The 21,707-nt window shown below is 46.2% G+C and overlaps 1 protein-coding gene across 2 annotated transcripts in view; it reads left to right on the top strand.

Moving 5' to 3' along the window:
- The first annotated feature begins 480 nt into the window (after positions 1 to 480).
- Positions 481 to 21,707, top strand: part of RHOQ (ras homolog family member Q) — a 28,824-nt gene continuing 7,597 nt past the window's right edge. For both annotated transcript variants that reach the window (XM_080408343.1, XM_080408342.1), the window contains exons 1-4: positions 481 to 3,280; positions 3,410 to 3,468; positions 20,525 to 20,689; positions 21,427 to 21,522. In XM_080408343.1, coding sequence (XP_080264469.1) covers positions 3,139 to 3,280; positions 3,410 to 3,468; positions 20,525 to 20,689; positions 21,427 to 21,522 — 462 coding nt within the window. In that variant the 5' untranslated portion in view covers positions 481 to 3,138. The remainder of the gene's footprint in view (positions 3,281 to 3,409; positions 3,469 to 20,524; positions 20,690 to 21,426; positions 21,523 to 21,707) is intronic.

The following is a 21,707-nucleotide window of genomic DNA, read 5'->3' as shown; positions in this document are numbered from 1 at the left end:
TAGGTTAGAGACACATTAATAATTGAGATGGACAGATTTATCTTTTCCAAAGGTGTTGAATTTAGATGATTAACAACACTTATTCCCTGAGTCCATAGACCAAACAGATCTTTTGCTGCTTACTAAGGCCTGGCTCCATCACTTTCTCTTCTATTTTAACCGCTACTGGTAACTACTGGTAAGGACTTTGTGATGCTACTTCACAGTCCCGCTCTATGTTCTCACTTGCAGAAGTCTGTATACCCCAGGAATTGCTTTCAAGAAATGTTTATCTTCTGTGACCTAGATGCATGGTCAGCTATGGGGTTTCACGAGACTTGTGTCTCCATAGGCTTCTCACTGTTTATCAGACCTTCTCCTCAACACACTTTCCTCCATTACTGACCTGAATTATTTGGAATAGGCCTTATTTCTTGGGGTAATTAGCAGTGTTTCTTCCTCCCAGTGAGTGCTCAGCCTCAGATGTATAGAGAGGTCTTACAGGAGTCCTACAAAGCAGAATTTTAATTTCACCACAATGAAAAAAAATGGACTGTTTAGCACACTCATACATGATGCTAAAGTAACTGTTCAATGCATAAGCTAGAACTAGTCACAAACTGTCCTTAGAAATTAATTTTTTTTTGGTGAAAAATGAGATTGAACTGTTTTTCATTTCCTAACTATCACTAAGATAATATGTTTCCTTTTAACATTTCATACTGGTTTATTTTACCACCTTATGAAAGAAGTTAGGGGAAATGGTTAGATTTATTGTCTTTAATGAAGACATTTTTAATAATATTTGTCATCAATAATTATTTTAACATATTTTTTATATTTCTACTACTGAAAAATGGAAGCGTATTACACAGAACAGATTGTCATCGATCTGAAAGAAGGATGTGATTCCTGGTGAGGTATTTGTTGTGCCAGGATACAGCTGAGTTGAATTCCTACATTGAGCCACATCAGTTGACACCCGCAGAGGTGCCAACACATTCTTAGGGAGTTGCTGGAATTCAGAAAAGTTTAAGAGAAGAAATAAATTTCCAAGAACTCTCGGTGAGTGTACTCTCCTTACTGTTGCACCCTCCTTACCACACTGCTATGGGTGCTTGTTGGAAAATGACATCTGCAATGGTGAAAAACAAGCACAAGAAATACGCTGTGGATGAAACCACCTGAGCACTTACAGTCCTGTGCTCCTGTGGGTGATTCCACAGAGCTGTGCTGGCTGTGGGGCTTGTGTGAGGTTTCACCAGGTCCCACTCCAGCAGCTACGTGACCCCCATGGCTGTGCGACCAGCCAGGCTGGTGAGGAGAGCCAAGGCAAGTGTTTCAGATTACTAGTTATGCATCTTCATTTTCTCTAAATATTTAGTGCAGACTAATTGGCCGTCCATTGTCTGAGAGAGATGGGGGACTGGATGAGAATCATTTGGCTGAGACTGTGAAAATTCAAAATGATGATTACAGGATTTGAGAAGCAACACTAGCAATTAAGCGAGCAGCAGACCAGAGGGAGTATACTTCCCATCGATTGTGTAGGTGGCAGCCTGGGGTGCTGTTGCCCAGGCATGCTGGTGCTGAGTGCTCCTAACATACACATTGGCAAGTAAAGCAAAAGGGAAGTGGATGTCACCTGGGCTACTGCCTGTTTGCATGCTTTCAGCTCCCTCACGGGTACCTGGAAACCTCTAACCTCACGAGCCAGGTCACTGTAAAGTAGTTTTCCTGGACCTAGTCCCAGACCTCATCCTGAAACAGCCACTCGTGGGGGACATACCTGCTCGTTAGGAAAAGTTTCTCTCGGAGAGACCCGTGCACCGAGTCCTGCGCTGGCTGCCAGCTGACTTTTTGGTAAACCCAGCATTCTTTTACAGCTGGCATTTTCCAAAGGGCTGAGGAAATATCTCCTGGGGCAGCCTGTCTGCTCGCGTGTTTGTGTTGACGCTCTCTGGATGAATCGGGAGGAGATGGCAGTAGAGCAGCCTTGGATGTCCTGCTTTCCCCCTCCATGGTCTGAAGGCATGAAAGTTTGATTGACAAAGCTGAAAAACTTGTGAAGTAATGACTTCTCTATTTTGTCCTGATTTGAAAGCGTGTTTCATTGACTATTCAGATAAGCTTTGTGCAATGTGGGATTTGCATTTATTTCCTCCCTCAAGCATGTCAGATCAAGCAGAAACACAAACTGTACGACAACTGAGGTCTCTCCTCACGGTTTTGCGCTACTGCGCGCCGTCTTTTGTTGTAATTGGACAGGGCTTACAGCATAAATCTGCAAAAACCCACACACTAGAAAAGGCAACTGTTTTCTGTCTGACAGTGTGTTTCACACCGTGTGAAAACGTGAAGTTGGAAACAGCTTGCTAGGGTGAAAGCCTAGTGGCACCGACCGGTGGGGGCATCGCCACCGGCATTTGCGGGAGCATCATTTCCCTCGTTTTGCAAGGCAGTACCTGCTCTCCCTAGGTCCTGTCCTCCGGTACCGGAGCCCTTCCAGAGGTACCCGAGACTGTTTATACCGCACCCGTCAGCGTTCTGTAAATGCACGCCCGCTGCTGCGTTTCAGACCCAACGACCATAAGCTCGGCGCAGAGAGAAATCTCTTCTGGTCCCGTTGATTGTTTCCGCGCTTACGGACCCAGCTACGGGCAAAGGCCGGAGGACGGAGCGACGTTCCCCTTGCACGCCCGGGGCGATGGCGGGCAGGGGGCCGCCAGGGGACGGACGGGCCCCGCCGCCCCCGCAGCTGCCCGGGGAACGCGCGGGGCGCGCCGGCAGCCGGCGGAGCGGGGTGCCGCTGTGCGGGCAGCGGGGCCGGGGCGGGCGGCCGCTCGTCCCCGCTCGCCAGCCCCAGCCCCGCAGCCCCGGCGGCCGCCGCCAGCCCACGCGTGGGGCGCCCCTCCCCGCCCCGCCGGCGGCCGCTCCCCGCCTCCGCCCGGCCCCGCGCCCGGGCGGGCGCTTCCCCTGCGCGGCGCGGCCGCGGCCGGGGGAAGGCGGCTCCCGCCGGGCCCAGCGCGGCGGCGGATGGCGGGGGGGCCGCGCCCGGCGGGGGCCGGCGGGGGCGCCCGCTGAGCGGCGGCGGCGGCGATGCCGGGGGGCCCGGCGCGGCGGGGCGCGCCCGCGGGGCCATGAGGGCGGGCTCCGGCCATGGCCCATGGCAGCGCGGCGGTCATGCTGAAGTGCGTGGTGGTGGGGGACGGCGCCGTGGGCAAGACGTGCCTGCTGATGAGCTACGCCAACGACGCCTTCCCCGAGGAGTACGTGCCCACCGTCTTCGACCACTACGCAGGTGAGCGGGCGGGGGGCCCGGCGCCGGCGGCGGCCGCCCGCGTCCCCCGGCCTTACCCTGCCGGGCGGCGGGGAGGGGGCTCCAGCCGGGTCTGCCCCGCTTCACCCGCTGTGTTTCTCCCCCTCGCAGTCAGCGTTACCGTCGGGGGCAAGCAGTACCTGCTGGGGCTGTACGACACCGCCGGCCAGGTGAGTGCCGAGCGCGGCCCCCGGCCCCGGCGATCCCGGCGCTGAAGTTGTTTGCGGGGCTGCGGTCCGGGCTGGGTGATTCAGAGGCGGGTTGGCGGAGGGGGGCGGGGGGGCGATTGATGAAAACCGGCTTGGAAAGAAAAACATCGATCCAACCCTTATTCCCGAGGGCGGGCTGGTGGAGACGGGCTTTATTTTTAGCGGTGCGTGGCCGCCTGCGGGGGAGCTGCGGCCGGGGCATAGCCTGGCGCTGGGGGGGGGGGGGGGGCGGGTTGCGCGGCCCCGACTGTGCAGGCATCACGGCGGGCAGGGCATCGCCCCCGGCCAGCCCCCCCGGCCTGCCGACCCTCCCGGCGGCCTTCAGATGGGGGCAATGTGCCTGCTTCAGCACGGGGGGAACTTGCTGCCTCAAAGCGTCAGCTCGGGCACAGACCCAGCCTGCCGCAGCTCGCCGTGTTTACGCTTTACAGCTCTCAGTAGCTAAGAAGAGTTGTTCAGCCTAAAGGTGGAAAACAATGGAACGTGATTCCCAGCCGCTGCCTTTGAGATAACCCGGGTTTCTTTGCTATCCCAGACAATTCAAGTGATTCATTTGGTTAAGGTTATTACAGCCTGTTGTGAAAGATGCGATGTCAGCACGTACCTTAAGTAACTTCAGCGATGAATAAAGAGCTTGATGTTTGGGGGGGTCACAGGCACGGTTTCTAAAGGCAGGGCTCCGTTATTCAAGTCACTTCTTGGATAGCTTAACTTGCATGGCACTGGAGTACCGTCTCCTGGGTTAAAGTACCCCCAGCTCTCTGGGGGTGCCTGGTCGGTGACAAACTGGTTTGTGATGGGCCTGGCCCCGGGAGGGGCCCCGGCCCCCCCAGGAGACACGGAGGGTACACGGGAACGCTGCATGGGTTTTTGTAAAGTTGTCTATTCCTTATATTAAAACTTCTTCTTGCAGCGTGAGCATGTGTTTTGGTCTCACATGACCTCAGACATGCTTCCTTGTGGTAAAGAGCAACTAGTAAAATAATCTCACTGGGCGCGCATGGGCTGAAGCCATATTTTTTAACCATGCTGTTCCTATACTGAATTGAACAAGTGCTGCCTAGATTAGTGCACCTTTTTAGACCTGCCTACAGCCTTAAGTAAGGGAAGCAGCATTTAATTGGTCTTTTATATCTTTGTTAGGCCTGAGATCGGTAATAAAATTAGTTCCATGAGAACTGTAAGAAACAGACCTGTTTCCAGAAAGCTGATTCCTGAAGGGTGAGACTCTTCCCAAAAAGGCTGACTTCATGATTGTCATCTCACTGACGTAAACTCAAAGTAGTCATATTTATGCCAACTAAGTGCATTTCTTATTACTGTCATAGTCCTGTTTTTCAGTAGTAATTTGTTCAGAACACAGCTTGTAAAATACAACTTAAGTAGGTTACAAAATGAACATCCAGTGCTTGGGCAAATGAAGCATTTGGTTAATATGCAACTATTTTTCTCTCTTTTTTTTTTTTATAACGAGCATTGGAAAATGTGAAAGCAACCGTAAGCAGTACTGCACATATGCATAGCTTATTTGTGGATGCTGTCTCAAACTGCTTGTGCTGGCTTGTTGCTATTAATGGGAGCGTGTGTTGTTAGCTCTGTGTAACCTTAACTAAGGTGATTTCGTGGTATCCTGCTCTGCCTGCATGTGCCGAGTACAAAGCTGAGTGACCTTTGGTCTCCTCAAAAGCTGGTAGGGTAAACCGGCCAGTTTGCAACAAACAGCAAGGGAAGGTATTCCTGTTATACTAAGAAAAACTTTTCAGTGCAAAATTGTATAGCCAGACATGTAAAAAGTTGAGGTAAGCCTTCTTTTTTCCCTGGATTCTGAGAAGCTGAAATCTTAAGTTTGAATTACAAGGCAGTTTCTGATGTAGCCAGGACCAGATCTTGCTGGCCTAATTCAGAGGAGCCTGAGCTCACACAGGGTGTTTTAATGAGGCTACCTTTACAAATATATCTGGTCTTGGCAAAACTCCCCTTTTAGTCAGACTTGCAGCGCTAATAAAATCTTTACCATTATCCCCATCCCACTTCAGCATGTTTGGGGAACTGGTGGACGTCTAGGGCTGCCCACGGGAGCCCCATCCCAACATATAGCACAACTAAGGAGGGGAATCTGTGAAGATGCCAGTCCAGCAATTTCATTCAGCTAAAAGCCGCTTCATCAGACAGTGTGCTGACAAGCAGTCTTCCCGGAGCTATGCAATAACAGAAAGCTTACTTTAATGCTTTAAATGTGTATGGTAAAGAGCAGGAAAGACATGAGTTGATGGTGCCTCCTCTGTGTTGAGGAAACAGCATGCTGCACCTGGTGCATGCCTGCTCCTTGCACAGACTTCTGTACGGCTTAGATTCTTCGTTGCTCTAAGTCGGGATTTCTGTGCCAGCATATATCACTGCTTTTATTTCTGTCACCCCCAAATAGTTTTACTTTAGAATACTGGCCTGATAGTACCATTTCATGAAAACTTGGCAGTGCGTGATTACTGTGGTATCCAAGAAGTTGATGATCTTCAGCATGTTTATCCTCCCAGCTCTGGGCAGAGTACATGGGTACAACCTACAGATCTCATTTTGGAGGGGAAGAGGAATGAGGGGGTAAATGGAGGTTCTGATCACTGTGGCCTATGCCAAATCCATGCAGGAAGCCCATAGCAGAGCAAGGATTAAAGACCTTTTGATTTATAACTGGTGCACAGCAGGCTCATCGCACTGAAACACTGATTTACCAGCCTATGAGTCTCTTTTAACTTGCATGGTTATGTGTTAAGTAACTTATGACAGACTTCACATTGGCCGAGGAGTTGCAAGCTTTTGAGTTCGTGGCATCCAGTACTCATTTCTAACTCACTTCATCCCAACACACACAGGATCACGCATAGTAACTATGCTGGTGACATAATGCCTCCTGTCTTTGTGAATTTAGAATAGGTTGAGAATAAATCCATTAAAATCCCATTTTTTGCCAGGTTATATATAGCAGGGAAAAACTTCAGTTTATATGCAGACAGACTTCCCCCCCTTGGGTGTGTGTGAGTTCAGGCAGGCTTTTCTCTGGCTGGAAATACTGAGGCGGCCCTGGTTCAGCAGAAAATAGCCAGTACAGCTGCTAGGCAGCAGAGGCTCTCGGAGCCCGTTTGGGTTTGCAGCTGTGGAGGCAGGCTGCCGCGCCAGGGAGGCAGGTGGGAATTCGGTGCTGGTGGTGTCCGAGAGGACATTCCTCCAGCAATTCCTCCCAGAGGTGGAGCCGGCAGCTCCTTTTAGCCTCGCTGCTGCATATAGCCATGTGCTGAGACTGAGTGGGCTTGGAGTGGGTCCTGGTTTCCCCAGGAGGATCAGAACTATGGAACCTACCTACATCGCCTGGATCTGGGAGTATCAATGCACTGAGGTTCAAATATAAAGTGCTTGTGATACTGATGCTTGGATGCCTTTGGCTTTGCAGTAGCCCCTTTTGCTCTGGGAGGCTAACTCGTTGCCGGTACTGCTCTTCATTGAGCAGGCATATATGGCAAAATCAGCCTGGGAAGAGAACTGTGGCTTCTTCAGGGGGTTAACTTCACTGTGTTGGAGTGCTGTTGAACTAGTGACAAGTGGTTATCATTTTGATCTTCTATAATAACAAAAATAATACTGCCAACTCTCATGATATTAAAACTTTTGGAGAAATGTCTGTAAGCGCTAACAAAAAAGGGCGGCTGTGTGTCCCTTTGCCATGTCCCAAATAATTGGGATAAGTGGGAGGACACACGGGAGTTACCTCTTGGAGTTCTTGCTCCATACTGAAAGCTGCTGTTTAAGTTGGCATTTGGGGTCCATATTCCTCTGTCTCAGTCCCTTTTGCTGCGGGGTTTTCATTCATCGTGTCCCTTTTCTCCAGGATGTGCTGAGCACGTACAGGTGGAAGCCTTTCTCTCTGCTCCTGTGTCTTTGCTGTGAAGGATTGTCAGGACCTGGAGGGAGGATGAGGAGGATGCAGGAACAGAGCTTGTGATGCTCCTGCTGCCCCAGGAAGAGAGATGCTGAGGCACAGCATGGCTGTTTGGGCACCAAGCCAGCATCTGAGCAGTGCAGAGCAGGGTACAAAAGGAGCAGAGTGAATCTTACTATGGTGCAGTGCCTGGTAATAACATGTGTATCCCTCAGCATCATTTACTGTTGTGATACTAGCATGGCCTGGTTGGAGAAAGCTGAGGTAAACTGTTCCTTGGCTTTCCACTTTTTGGTCCTCTGCCTTCAGTGCCCTCATACAGGTAGGATAAGCTGTAGGTCTGATACAGTAACGTTCTCAGTGCCTTCTCAACTGTTGCCAGAACAGTAGCCACAAAACATGTTAAGCACAAGAGCAGAACGAGCCACTTCTTGGTTCTCTCAGCTCAGATACCGATGGCTAGTTGCAGCCGCAGCCATCTTAATTCAGATACACCGGTTTTCTGGTTGTAACAGAGGCCCTGATGTTAGAAGCAGTTTTATATTAAAGTTGGTCAGGCTGCTGAAGTGCATAAAGCTGAGCCAAATATTAGGAAGATCAGTGCCTGCATTAAGGCCAGGTGTAAAAACAAGCAGTTATAACTAACTGTGAATGTGCCTGTGGGAAAGAGCGGGGTGGAGGTGTGGTTATTAATATGGATGGTCACCAAACTTGTGGTGGTTGCTATAAGTAAAACAAGAAATAGCAGTAATCTTTGTACTCCTTGCTGTCTGTCTGTCTCAGCTCTGGTATGTAGCCTTGGCTTAGCAGGTACCACTTCAGTACCCTACTGAAAGGAGAGGCAGCTGCTGATCATTTTGGCTGGTCTGTTGTGAAATAAAAATGGCCCTCCCGAGACCACGTTACTCCTTCCGAGTTGCACTTACCACGCAGCCGTAGTGCCAAGTGCAAGCCTGAAACACGCAAGCACGGTCTCACACAGTGCAAAGCCTGCCACCCTTTACTGTAGAGTTGTAAACACTGAAACCTATAACGTGATTTTGGGAGATCTAAAAATTAAACGTTAGCAATTAACATCCTGTCCTCTTTTTGTGTTGCTCCCCGCCCCCTCCCCCCCCCCCCCCCCCCCCCCCTCCGGCGCCTCCCTCCTCCCACATGCATTTTCCCTTGCTCGTTTTACATTGTCCCAGCCGAGCTGGCAGCTGGCACTGGGAAGCAGTGAGCTCGCTCCCGACATGCTGGCCTGTGAATAGCTCAGCCTCCGCTGAAGCTGCTTTGTGCTTCAGGATGTTGCCAGCCACATAGATTTAATGGCTCTGCAGCAGCAACTGGATATATGCAGATAAAATAGAAACGTGCATAGATTCTCCCTTTGAAATTTAAGTTTTTCAAGGCAAAAGAAGGAGCTGAAGTGCCTGAACTTACAATCTCTCTGTCAAGAGTTCTCTAGACAAGCGTTTAAGCAAAGACACGATTTCCCTTTAAAAGGAAGGGAACCTTCAGATTCTTTTTTAAAAAATGGCCTTCCAACAATAATAATCCCAGTGCAAAGCTTGCATTCAAACACCTCACTGTGAGCTGTGACTCACACTGAAAGCGTCCTAGCTTCCCTAGAAAGGTAAGTATTTCTATCGCCAGATGAGGATTCTCAGGATGGGACAAGCTGCTTTGAGTTCCCGAAAGCATCCACTAAATATATACTGGAAATGCAAGACAGTTATGTTTCACTTTCAGAGCGTCAAAAGCCCCACAGTACTTCTGAGTTGCAGCATGGAGTTTTGTTAAAATCAGATGTAAGGGATGTGTTTGAAAATGTAGATCTAGAATGTCTTCACCAAATTGACAGTAAGAGTGGCAGACCAAAGTAAAGGACCCAAAGCAAACCAAGTTTGAGAGGTTCTCTGAAACTTCAGTTTTTGGTATGTTAAAAGCACATTTTTATGAAGACCCCTGACCTAGAGAGATTCTTCCTAAACATTGATTATGTAATCAAGTAAAAATCCTTTTTTTCCTGGGTTAAGAGTCTATAGCTATTCTTTAGTTTGTGACAGTTTTCTCTGAATTTTACTCATTTATACTTTCTTCAAGATACAGTGAGTGACAGCTTTCAATGCTATCTAGACATCAACAGCTAAAAAGGCAACACTGAATACAAGCAACAATTACTGCTCTTCCAGCACAATGTCACTGTGTATCCTCTTACTTCCCAACTTCCCAGATTTGAAGAAGGTGTGTGCACCTGCACTCATCTGAGTATCATATAATGTAGAGCTGTACTACAGGAGGCAGGAGTGATGGAATGGGACAGCTGAGTAAGGTGGCATGAGCTAGGAGGGTTTTTCTGGTTGAGAACATATGAGCCCCTGGGAATTTTCGGCAGGTTCGTAGTCAGACTTCTTAACTGAAATCCATTTCCTTTGCAAAGAGCTCTGTATTTTGGTAAATATGAAAAGTATAAAAAATGTGTATTTTGCATTTATAACCTAGCTCCTGATTCAGCCTCCAAACTACATCTTAAAACGAACTAAATATAATTCAGACTGGAGTACAGCCTCCGTCGCGCAGACCTGCAGTGCAAAAGGACTTGCAGAGTGTGTTAGGGTCTGATCCAAAGCTGTGTGTTAGCAGGCACCCTGCTGCTGATTTCAGTAAGCTTTGTTCCAGTTCCTTTATTGAGAACACATGGACAAAGTAGACGTAAAACTTACTTCAGCAATACTGAGGTTTTGTCAGTCCCAGGCATTCAAAATGATGAGTCAGCTATTGCAATCCTCAGACACCACTACCTAAAAGACCTAGGAAATCAAAAGGGGTTTGAGACTTTCTTTTGCCCTTTGCTGGATATGGGTTTCCTTTAAAGCTTTGAGCTTCATGTATTCAAGTTTTCTCTGTATCTGTGGGGTACTAGCAATTTATCTTTCATTTAAAGGTGAAAAGGATGTGATTTTTCTTTATATAATCATGAGACTCCAGGAACCTGGGCTTTAAGAAATAATATAAAGCACACTGATTCCAAATCCTGCAGTTTTATTGTGAATTATAAACCCCAGCATCACTAAAATGGATGCTTTGGAACAGAGCTTCAGGACTTTTTTTTTAAACCTCCAAATTAGCAGTTACACGTTTAACAAAACTGTCCCATGTCTAATTAGAAAACATGCAAAATGAGGGCAGAGAGGAGGGGAGCCGTATCTTTTTACTGCTCTGGTCTGCGGTTTTATAAGCAGTCTGTTGGTTTGGATTAGCGACTGGATGATTTGTGTTAAGAAAAATGTGTCTGAGCGCTACATGACACTTTCAGCAGTTCTGAAAAGGTTGTGTCATTTGATGCGTTAGCAGCTACTGTCCTCGGTCTGTTTTAATCCCCTGCACTGCATCCATGTTGTGGCATGTCTTAATAATTCTTTGCAATGGCTGGCACTTGCTGGTGTGTGTATAAAAATGCAGGTGGCAGCATTATTCTCCAGAGCAAAGGAACATCTGTCAGCATCCCAGGTGAGCGTATTGCTTCAGATTAATAAAACACAGACTGGAAGTGTCTCAGGCAGCTTGTGCTCTAAATTAGATGTAGCCGTGAAGGCTAGAAGATTATCTGTAGGACTTAATGCTAGTTCCTTGTTGGTCAGATTTCCAGCTGGGATGCAGTGTTGAGGTCAATAAGGGATGCTTGCCAGGCACAACCTGGGATGCATCTTCAGTTAACAACCAACAGATAGGCCAGCCACGGGCAGTGAGATGGCTTACACATTCCTCACTTAAGAAAGAAAAAACATAGGCAGTTTTTCAACTGCCTTAATATCTGCTACAGTGAAATCATTGAGTGTTCTACCACATTCTTCAATGGAAGCTGTTAGACTTGACAAATTGGGACTTGACATAAAACAAGGTGCAGAAGACTCTTAGGAACTCCATGAATTCCAGCAACCCTTTCACTGAGATGTGTTTATTCAACGTGCACATGATGGCACCGACACGCTGGCACTTCGTCTTCTGAGAAGTTGCATGATGGGAATTAATCTTGAAGGAGTCAGTGCGAAGGCTTAGTCTTCTATCTTACAAAGCCGTTACTCAACACTGGACTGAAGACTGTGCTTTTGGGTTTATTTGTAAAAAGTGAAAGGCAACGGGACACCTAACTGATCAGTCTTTCTTGTCTGGGCAGGATTTATATAGTTAGCAAATGAAAAGACATGTACGACGCGATATGGGTAACTATATGAAACCATCTCTATTCCATAGTCTGTTTTCACTGTGAAAGCAAGTTTATTGGTGGTCATACTTCTGTAAAAACAAAGTGAAAGGACCCATCTTTCCAAAGAGTGGGTTCTGCAGAGGGTCCGACCACATCCCCTGTGCCAGTGTGAATTGTATTTTTTTCCTTTGATTGCCCATATCTGAAAGAATGGAAAATCCTGACTTCATGGCTGCAGTCACCAAAACCAGGGTGAATTCCTTTCCTGGAGAAAGTGGAAATCCTGTGTGGGAAGAGTGCTGTTCGTAAGGTCATTGACAGTGAGAAAGGACCTGGTGCAGGAGCGCACCACAGCCTGGTGGTTTCTCATGGGTTAGGAGTTAAAGGGCTTGTCCATGGCAGTTGCTCTGCCACTTCTCAGTGGGTAAGCAGCTGGCATAAGGTGTTTAAGTGAAACTGTGCTCGCTGATACTGCTTGCAGTCAGTGGAATCCATGTTCTGTTGTTACAGATGCTAACAGAGAAAAGTCAGGGACTTCTACTTTTATAAAACCATGAAGAAACCAGCAAGTTGAAGTTCCTGTGGAGGAGAGAGTGTTCTGTTGAGACTGTCTAGGAAAATAGTTTAGCATCGCCACATGGCAAGATGTAGGATCTGGGCAGTATTTAATCCCACATTAAGACTGGGATCAATTCCGATCACTTAAAGACAATTTTGTGTATAATTAAAGGAATATTCTTGTCTCTAATGCTCTAAAATCCATCTTACTAGGCTCCGGTTTCCAGCTAGTTATTTCTCTCTGTACAGAAAAGCTTTTCAGATGTGTAAGCAGCTGCATAGTCCTCAAATACGCCAGAAGGAAAGTTTTGTCAAAAAAAATATAAAAATCGTAATTCACAAAGCTTGGGCTTTTTCAATGTATAATTCATACCTTCTTTGAACAGGCCTCCTCACAGGAATTTAGAGATGGATTTAGATCCGCTTACTTCATTTTTAGAATACAATGAAAGAGCACTTATCCTGCATTCTTGCAGCCTTTTCTATAATTTAGAAATAGATGCTGGGCCCAAATCGGCAGCTTTTTGCACTCCCTGGGAAACCTCTGTGAAAGAGCCACAACAACAGGACAATTCTGCTTTCTTTAGCCATGCAGGCTCTATCCCCAGAAGCCTGTGAAGAGACAGAGGGTCTGTAGTGCACTTTTCCCCTGCAGCCAGGGAATAATCGCCCCATCGTGTTTCGCGTGTTGAGAAGCTAGTGGCTACAGATGTAGGCGACTGAGAAATCAAATGTAGCGATTAGCATAACAGGGCTTGGGTTGCAGAATTGGACAAGCAGACGTTTTACGGTGATGCTGTGTCAGTCCCGATTGTTGCTTGCCAAATGGTCCTGCATTAGTGGTGCCTAGCGAGCGGCAGTCTGGGTACACTCCACCCTCCTTCCTTGCAAAGGCTTGCGGTGTTGTACAGCCTGGAGTGAAAAAACTCAGAGAGTTTTTTAGCCAGGGAAGCAATTTGTGCTTGGCATGGGGCAGGACAGACCACTTCCCTCTCTCTCCTCCCCCACCCAAGCATCTCACAGAATCAGAAACCACAGGGTGATTCAGCGGGGCGAGGGCTGCTTCCTGGTGTGCCTCTCCAGGAGGTTTGCCTGGTGCTCGCAACAAAGCTGCCGATCAGCCATTAATGCCAAATAAACTGGGGGAGATGGCAGATGTGTCCATGGGGGTAACTGTGAGCTGTTACTAAGTCCCTGGGGTACACGTTGGATACAACATCATTATGGTTCACTTGTTACGTTTCCGAAAATATTACGGGGGGGGGCCTTCTGAAGCGGAAATTTATTTTCAGGGAGGAAAACTGAAAAATGCAGTCTTGAAGGATAGCTTTGAAATGCACTTCAAAAATTAAAGCATGGCAATTCATATTGAGAGAGGACTTTCAACTGCCATTACCAAGCCCTACTGTGAAATGGGTTAAAACTTGGACTTTTGGCTGGGATTTCGCTCCGCAGAAGTCAGCTGGTTACATATGTGTGTCTCACTGAGACCCTCGGAGCAGCAGCAGTGATTACCCTTCACTGCATGAAGGTTGGATTCCTCTAGCAACTCTGCCTGATGTCTATTTTTGGCTTCCCCTCTAAAAACAGATGGTTGGGCGTGAGAACCTCCTCTTACGATGGCTGTTGTAAGCTGTGAAAGCAACAGATGGTTGCTAACACAGAGATCACAAACCTAGAGTTGTTGAGCTCCGTTTTTTCCTCCAGTGGTGCAAGCTTTGTTTTGTTCCCTCCCATCCACTTCATACCTTCTCAGATAGAAAAGAAAAGGCCTATCCTTTTGTTTGTAAGAGTATGTCATTTAACTGGAGATGAATAGTTAAAATTTCATTCCTAAGCTGCAAAACACATAAGATCATTAACTACTTTGGTTCCATCCGAGTACAAAACACCAGGCCTGGATTAAAACATAAGTGTGAGACACCTTGTTCAGGGCCCCTGCTGCAATGGTAATGACATACCAGCATTTGGTTTCTCCTCTGTGCTTAAAGTCCCTAGCCCTCATATATGCAAGGAAGAAAAATCAAATAAACAGATCTAGGTGAACATCTTCTCCACTACCTTGTCACAGCAGATCTGAGAGGTATGGATTTCCCCAAAGGTCTTGGTCAAGGCACCGGAAGGTATCGACTGCAAATGTAACGACTCTGCCTTTCATCTCTCCAAATTGGATAAACCCTAATGCCATTCCAGCGGAGAAAGAGGTCTGTGGCCTCACATTACGGAGAGAGGGGTAAGGACCTCTGTCTCCATCACTTCACCTTGGTCAGGGAGGAGCATCATACCATGAAACAGGGGAGCTACAGGGGCTCTAGTACTGTGGGCTCTCAGTATTCCTGCACCTCTTAACCTCAGTTTTCTGATAAATACAAGGAAATAATGCTTTTTGTGGGTCAAGAAGGTTGTCCAGAAATTATTAGACTTCACTTTTTCTTAGTTTATTTTTTTTTAAAAATATCTCACTGCACATAAGCTATGTACATCAAAAGCTTTTGGAGTGCTTTGCAAAGACTAATGCATTATTAAGCTAGCAAACCTCTACGGATGGGAAGATGGAAGTTGAGAGGATAATGGTTTGCTCAGGGCTACATATTGGGTCAGTGGCAGAGTTAGGAATATAGTTTATGTGTTTTTAACTATGTCTCTCAGCTGATATCCATGGAATCGGGCAAAAGTATTAGTTCAAAATCAATTGTATAACTTTGAACACACCACTGCATTCAGCTTTTAGTCTGAGCAAACACTTGCAATGAAGAATATAATGCTGCAGACTTGCAATGCCATTCTTCAGTCTCCATACAAAAAGTTCAAGACCTCTGGTTTTGAGCAGGCTGTCAGGAAAAGAAATAGCTAAATTTTGGGCATGTTAAAACAAATCCACCTGAACATCCAAAATACAGCGAAAATCAGTGGTTCAGTATTCAAGTAGAAGGCAGCAGAAAATCTCAGAGGCGCAGATTATTAGGTACTGCAACGTGGAAAAAGAGACCTAAAGCACAGACTTTAAGGAGCTAAGATAAAGGCAATGCTAGACTTACTTATGGAATATCAAAACTAGGATGAAATGAGAATTTAGAAGCGTGAATTTCCATTCTCCCCCCTTAAAAACAAACCAAAACACCCAAACAGTCCTTCCCAGTTTGGAGTTGAGAAGCCAAGTCAGGTCATTAGTTCTTTCACCTCATCTCCTTCCCCATGTCTGTTCTGAGTTGGCAGCTGGCCTGGGTTACCACAGGCATACTAGGAAAATGATGGACAGTCCTGCTGCAATGTCGTATCTTTTATAGGGAATCACAGCTCCATATAATGTTAATTAAGCCAACATACTTGCATCCAGTTTGAAGTTATTACAACTCTCACATTTTCAGCATGTTTTTCTATCTGTATAGAATTTTGTTTTGAAGTCCAGGGTATGCTGGAGAATGAGCCATTTCACTATTATAGCCTCGAGTTTTTAAGACTTGTGCTGTATATTTCAGTCCTTAGTAGCTTTCTTGCCTATCTCATTCACATTCTTAAAATATTCCAGTTAAATTCTTTATAAATATTTTTAATGTCTAAATATACATGCAGTGCCTCTCCCAATTAGATTGGAAGTCTGATTGCTCTAAGTGTGGTGTGTACATGCACTCAAATTGGAATTTATGTTGACTGGCTAGTATAATTAGATTTTGCCATTGCATTTAATTTTAGAATAAACCATGTTTATTTCCCTTACACTGGATTCAGGAAATAAATTGTAGTTGAATCAACCAGATTTTTCCAGGCTTGTCTAATACTCAGTCTAAATACATTTGGTATTTCAGATTCTTCTACCAAGTGCCTCAGCTACTGAGGCCCGATACATCAGAGAAAGTTTTCAAGTTTGATTGCCATTTCTGAGGGGCTGTTGGGGAGCAAAAGGAGTTTAAGCACAGATGGCCTGCTAGATGCTGGTAATATTTAAGCTGGGGTCTCTCTTAGGAGTACCCAGGACCAGTCTAATCATGTGGTGGGAAGCTTTATTAGAATTACTTGCCATTATTAGTATCAATACAAACCTAATTTTCATAGCACAGACAGGGTTTAAAGGAGAGCCTGACAGTGCTGATTTGATTCAAGCAGCAGGACTGGTGGCTATAGCCAACTTCTCTGTTAATTTAAGTAAGTGTAAATGCAGTGAAGTCACTGTAGTGAATACCACTTACATCTTTGGCTGTGGTACATGATGTATCCGATCACACTGTACTTGCCTTCAGTTTAACTTCTTAATTACACAGGATGGACCCACAGCTTGCCCAGTGCAGATGGGACAGGGTATAAATCAAAAGGCATATAAATAGATACGGGGGCAGGAAGAGGGTTTGGCAACGCACATGCCTAAAAAAGCGGTAACATTGCTCACTCCCAGATGAGTGCTGATTAACACGTGGGAAGTAAGGTGCAGTACCAAGATGTGGCTAAATGCACAAGGATTGGTATCCAATGGGATTTAAAAAGATAAACCAAATATAAAAGATTTTAAGTAAACCATGCAAATGTAACTTGGCTTTGCAGAAGATGCCTAGTATTTGCTATGAGTAAAAAGATCCATCTGTAATTTGAAGTGGATTAACTAAAGAGATCTTTTACAGTCAATGGACTAACATAATTTCTGGTGAAGTGTTTTCTCCATTCCAGCATTTAATGCAGACAGTATTCTAGGTATTGTAACACAGTTGCAAGATTTTCAGAAAATGTTGAGTGTAGTAAAGGCAGCCTTTTGGTGGCAAGAACAAATTACAACTTTAAACTAGATATTTTTTTTAAGAAGACCTATTCAGTCATACCCCACATATGATTACTAAATTAGTAGAGCTGAATTTGAGAGCAGCCGACAGATCTGTCTGTGTGTTCTCGCATGCAGATTATGTACTCCAGGGACCAGTGTAATTTGCAGTTGGGAAGCTTCTTTTAGGATTTTGATCTCCACCCCAGAAAACAGAGTGGCAACCCTGAGCAGGATCTAACTATATTCGGTAGTAGAAGTGAAATGTAAAATATGTGCTCAAAGAAAGAATTGAATGTTGAATAGTTTCAGGTTGCTGTTGTGATGTTCTTAAAGTTTTTTCTGCTTTCTGTGGTGGATGTCTACAGGTGCGGAAAAGGCACGTTCCTGTTTCTCTCTTTTGAATCAGGATAGGAGCCTGACACTAGCAGGGAAACTGATCTTCAAAAAGGCCTGTCAAGTGTTGTAGTTCCACAGGAGTGTCAGTTACGGTGCTTGTGAAATCGGGGGCCTACGTTTAGAGCCAAGTATGCTCTAGTTTATTGACAGAACTGTAGAGTATACAAGACTGGCAGTAGAGTATATAATCAAATGGCACATGAGAATACTGATTACAAATAAGAATATTGTGTAAATAGACACTGAAGAGTACTGGCCAGTGGTCAGCTCCTTGCTAGTGCATAATCTCCTCCAGTGCTTGTCTTTTCTCCATTTCATGATGAGGGTAACAGCCCTCTTCCCATAGCTGTTGACTTCCAAATGAAATGATGGGTCTAGCAGAAACTGTTCTGAGGAAGTTCTTACAGGTTTTCTGAAATTCTAGCGCCTCTGCCTTTAAAACTTAACAATCAATGAAGGGCTTTTTTTGAGGGTGCAACTATAGGTTAAGAATCTGGTAATGTGACTGTTGCCAAGGAAACAAAAATTTAATTTTCTGTCTCATTTCAAACGTGGAGTTGAATTACATTTCTGTCTCTGCATTTAATGAACAAATCATTCCAGTCTTTGTGAGATTTAATTAAGATGGGAAGCTTAGATGGGGAAGAGGGAGGCTGCTGCAGCCGTAATAAACTGGTGTTTGTTATGGAAGAGAAGGCATAAACCCAGCATTCTTCACTGTCTCTGCAATGCCGGGGCTCAGTGTTAGTTATCTATGTTAATAATAATAATAGTACTAATAAAAAAGGAAAAAAAAAAGCCTAAGGTAGGAATGGTAAGACATTCATTCACTGCCACAGACCAAAGGAAGCCTTGAAGAGAGAAGATGGGGCATGTTCCCTTCTGCTCTTAGCTAAAAAATATGGCAAAAATCCACTTTCTCTAGTGCTAGAAGGAACTCTGTTTCATGACAGGGGCAATGCTCTTCCATTACCTCTGTTGTCATAGTTTTGTAGGCCCTGGCAGTAGGACTGGTGGCTTTACATGCTGTGGCTCTAAGCAACCACAGCGACTTCTTGGTGGAAGAACTCACCAAGCTACTGTCCATCATTTATCAACAGCCCTGGCTAACCAGGGAGGTCCCAGCAGACTGGAGGCCAGCCAGTGTGACGCCCATCTACAAGAAGGGCAGGAAGAAGGATTCAGGAGACCACAGGTCTGCCAGCCTGACCTCGGTGCTGGGGAAGGTTATGGGGTAGATCGTCCTGAGTGCCATAATGTGGCATGTGCAGGACAACTGGGGGATCAGGCCCAGCCAGCGCGGAGTTACGAAAGGCAGGTCCTGCTTGATGAACCTGATCTGCTACGACAAGATGACGTGCCCCGTGGCTGAGGGACAGGCTGTGGATGGTGTCTTACCTGGACCTTAGTAAAGCCTCTGACACCATCTCCCACAGCTTCTCCTGGAGACACCGGCTGCTCACGGCTGGGACAGTTACACTCTGCGCTGGGTAAAAGGCTGGCTGGGCCCAGCCCAAAGCGCGGCGGCGAATGGGGTCACATCCAGCTGGCGGCCGGGCACAAGTGGTGCTCCCCCGGGCTCAGCACTGGGGCCAGCCCTGTTAATGTCTGTATCGGTGATCTGGACGAGGGGATCGAGCGCACCCCCGGTCGGTGTGCAGGTGACACCAAGCAGTGGGGAGCGTTGATCTGCCTGAGGGCAGGAGGCTCTGCAGAGGGTCTGGGCAGGCCGGGCCGATGGGCCCAGGCCGGTCGTATGAGGCTCAGCGCGGCTCAGTGCCGGGTCCTGCCCCTGGGTCACACCAGCCCCACGCAGCTGCAGGCTGGGGCAGGGGGCTGGGAACTGCCGGCGGGGAAGGGCCCGGGGGGCTGGTCAGAGCCGGCTGGGCATGAGCCCCCCGTGTGCCCAGGGGGCCGAGGGAGCCACCAGCTCCGGGCTGGTGTCACAGACTGTGTGGCCAGCAGGGCCAGGGCAGTGACCGTCCCCGTGCTCGGCCCTGGTGAGGCCGCACCTCGCACCCTGGGCTGGGTTTGGGCCCCTCACTGCAGGGGGGACGCTGAGGGGCTGGAGCGTGTCCAGAGCCGGGCAGGGGCTGGGGACGGGGCTGGAGAACAAGTCCTGTGAGGAGCAGCTGAGGGAACAGGGGGTGTTTAGTCTGGAGAAAAGGGGGCTCAGAGGGACTTAATTGCTCCCTACAACTACCTGAAAGGCGGCTGTAGGCAGGTGGGGGTCTGTCTCTTCTCGCAGGTGACAAGTGACAGGACAAGAGGAAACAGCCTCCAGTTGCGCCAGGGGAGGTTTAGATGGGATATTAGGAAAAATCTCTTCACTGGAAGGATGATGAAGCATTGGAACAGGCTGCCCAGGGAGGTGGTGGAATCACCATCCCTGGAGGTGTTTAAAAAATGCCTAAATGTGGTGCTCAGGGACATGGGTTAGTGGTGGACTTGGCAGTCCTGGGTTAAAGGTTGGACTTGATGATCTTAAAGGTCTTTTCCAACTAAATGGTTCTACAACCCAAGTAATAATCCTTTCACACTAATTTCCTCCCAAGAAAAGGGCATGAATGTTCCCCTGTTACTGTTCTTGTTCCTTAATTTCTGTTCCTTCCCACTCTTTTCTGGGCTTGCTTACAGAAAGCAGAATCTGGACAAAAGATGTCCCTTCTGATCCTTACTCCATCTGCCCTGATCACTAGCAACAGGACAATAAGGTTTCTGAAAGTCAGAAAGGACGGTGTTAAATATCACCTCTACATATGATCCAAAAGAGAATATTTAAGTGCATTAAACAGCATTAATCTAGTCTAGCTTTGTATAACCGCGATGGCGCTATAGCAGTCACATGTGCTCATTTTTCTTCGGTCAAACAAATGCTAACCTTTGATCTGCAAATATTTTGAACCATTTTTATTTTTCTTTAAGTGAAAACTTTTTAAAGGGTAGTCATCTATATATTCTCATACAGAAGTAAGTTTCTATCAGTATTAACACAGTTCTAAAAATATTTATATTCACATATAGATACCCTCATATGCAGATTTTGCTTTAACAGCCAAACTAACCTGGAGTAGTTGTAAACATTCAGAAAGTTTGTCTCAAAAAAATTCCTGAAATAGGCATACAGTTAAAATTAATAAAATGCAGGCATCAATTTAATATTGCAGATAACAGATTTTTTCTTTCTCAGGAAGACTATGATCGTCTGAGACCTTTATCTTATCCTATGACCGATGTCTTCCTTATCTGCTTCTCAGTGGTAAACCCTGCTTCATTTCAAAATGTGAAAGAAGAGTGGGTACCGGAGTTGAAGGAATATGCACCTAATGTTCCCTTTTTACTAGTAGGAACACAGGTATATCTGGTTCTGTTCTACTTTATTTAAACAATTCACATCATTGTATGGCACCTTCTCTTTGGGCTGCAAGTTCAGGCCCAACAGGACCTGAGTAGCACCTCCTTCTGGCTTTGGAAGAAAGACCGTAACAAGTGGCAGAAACCCCTAGATTGGTGGTGTTCTCTAATGGGCCACCTCCATTTTGTTAAAATATATGCATTGTAAACGAAGTGGCAAGATTGGCTGCATCTTTCAGCATGACTATAGAAAGTCATGGACTTGCGGAATAAAGTTGTCTGTTCATACCCATGTTACTGGAATTACTTGGGTCTGCAACTATTGGTCATATCCAGTATTTGCTGAAGCAAAGGAGCAAGGGGAGAAGTACCCATTCTTCTTGCTTCTTGTGGGCAGTGGACTGGGCTTCAAATACAAAGTGACCCACATGTTGGTATTCTATTTGGGTTAATCTTTCTGCCACTGCTGGATATACATTCTGGTATTCTGAGATGATCACATCTAAAGGAAGAGCTAAATTACAGAGTAAACATTTGTTCCCTCTGGTAGTAGTTCATAGCTTAAATTTCCAGGGCTTTTGGATAAGGAAGGGTCCACAATCTGAATCCTGACGTGACTCCATTTTTATACATGTAATATCCATTACATAAATAATTCTGCTTTAAAAAGAGGGCATGGTATAGCCTGCTGACTGTTTAGGAAAAGTATTCCAACATGACTGCAATCTTTCTTGCTAGATTGATCTTCGTGATGACCCAAAAACTCTGGCAAGACTGAATGATATGAAAGAGAAGCCTGTATCTGTGGAGCAAGGACAGAAGTTAGCGAAAGAGGTAAACTGGATATTCCTAATTGAAACCAAGTAGTAAAGAAGCAAGAAAACCTATTTCCAATTGAGTTTTTCTTCCTTTACCGCTTTTCCTATTTCTTTTACAAGCAATGTGTGAAACCTTACGACTGGTTACCAGTCAACTGTATTTACTTGCATTGTTGAATACAGCTAACAAGCAGACCTGTG

Source organism: Falco punctatus (genome assembly GCF_963210335.1).
Source record: "Falco punctatus genome assembly, chromosome: 12".
NCBI classification, from domain to species: domain Eukaryota; kingdom Metazoa; phylum Chordata; class Aves; order Falconiformes; family Falconidae; genus Falco; species Falco punctatus.
The sequence above is the reverse complement of the archived record's forward strand: the minus strand, read 5'-3'. Positions and strand labels throughout refer to the sequence as shown.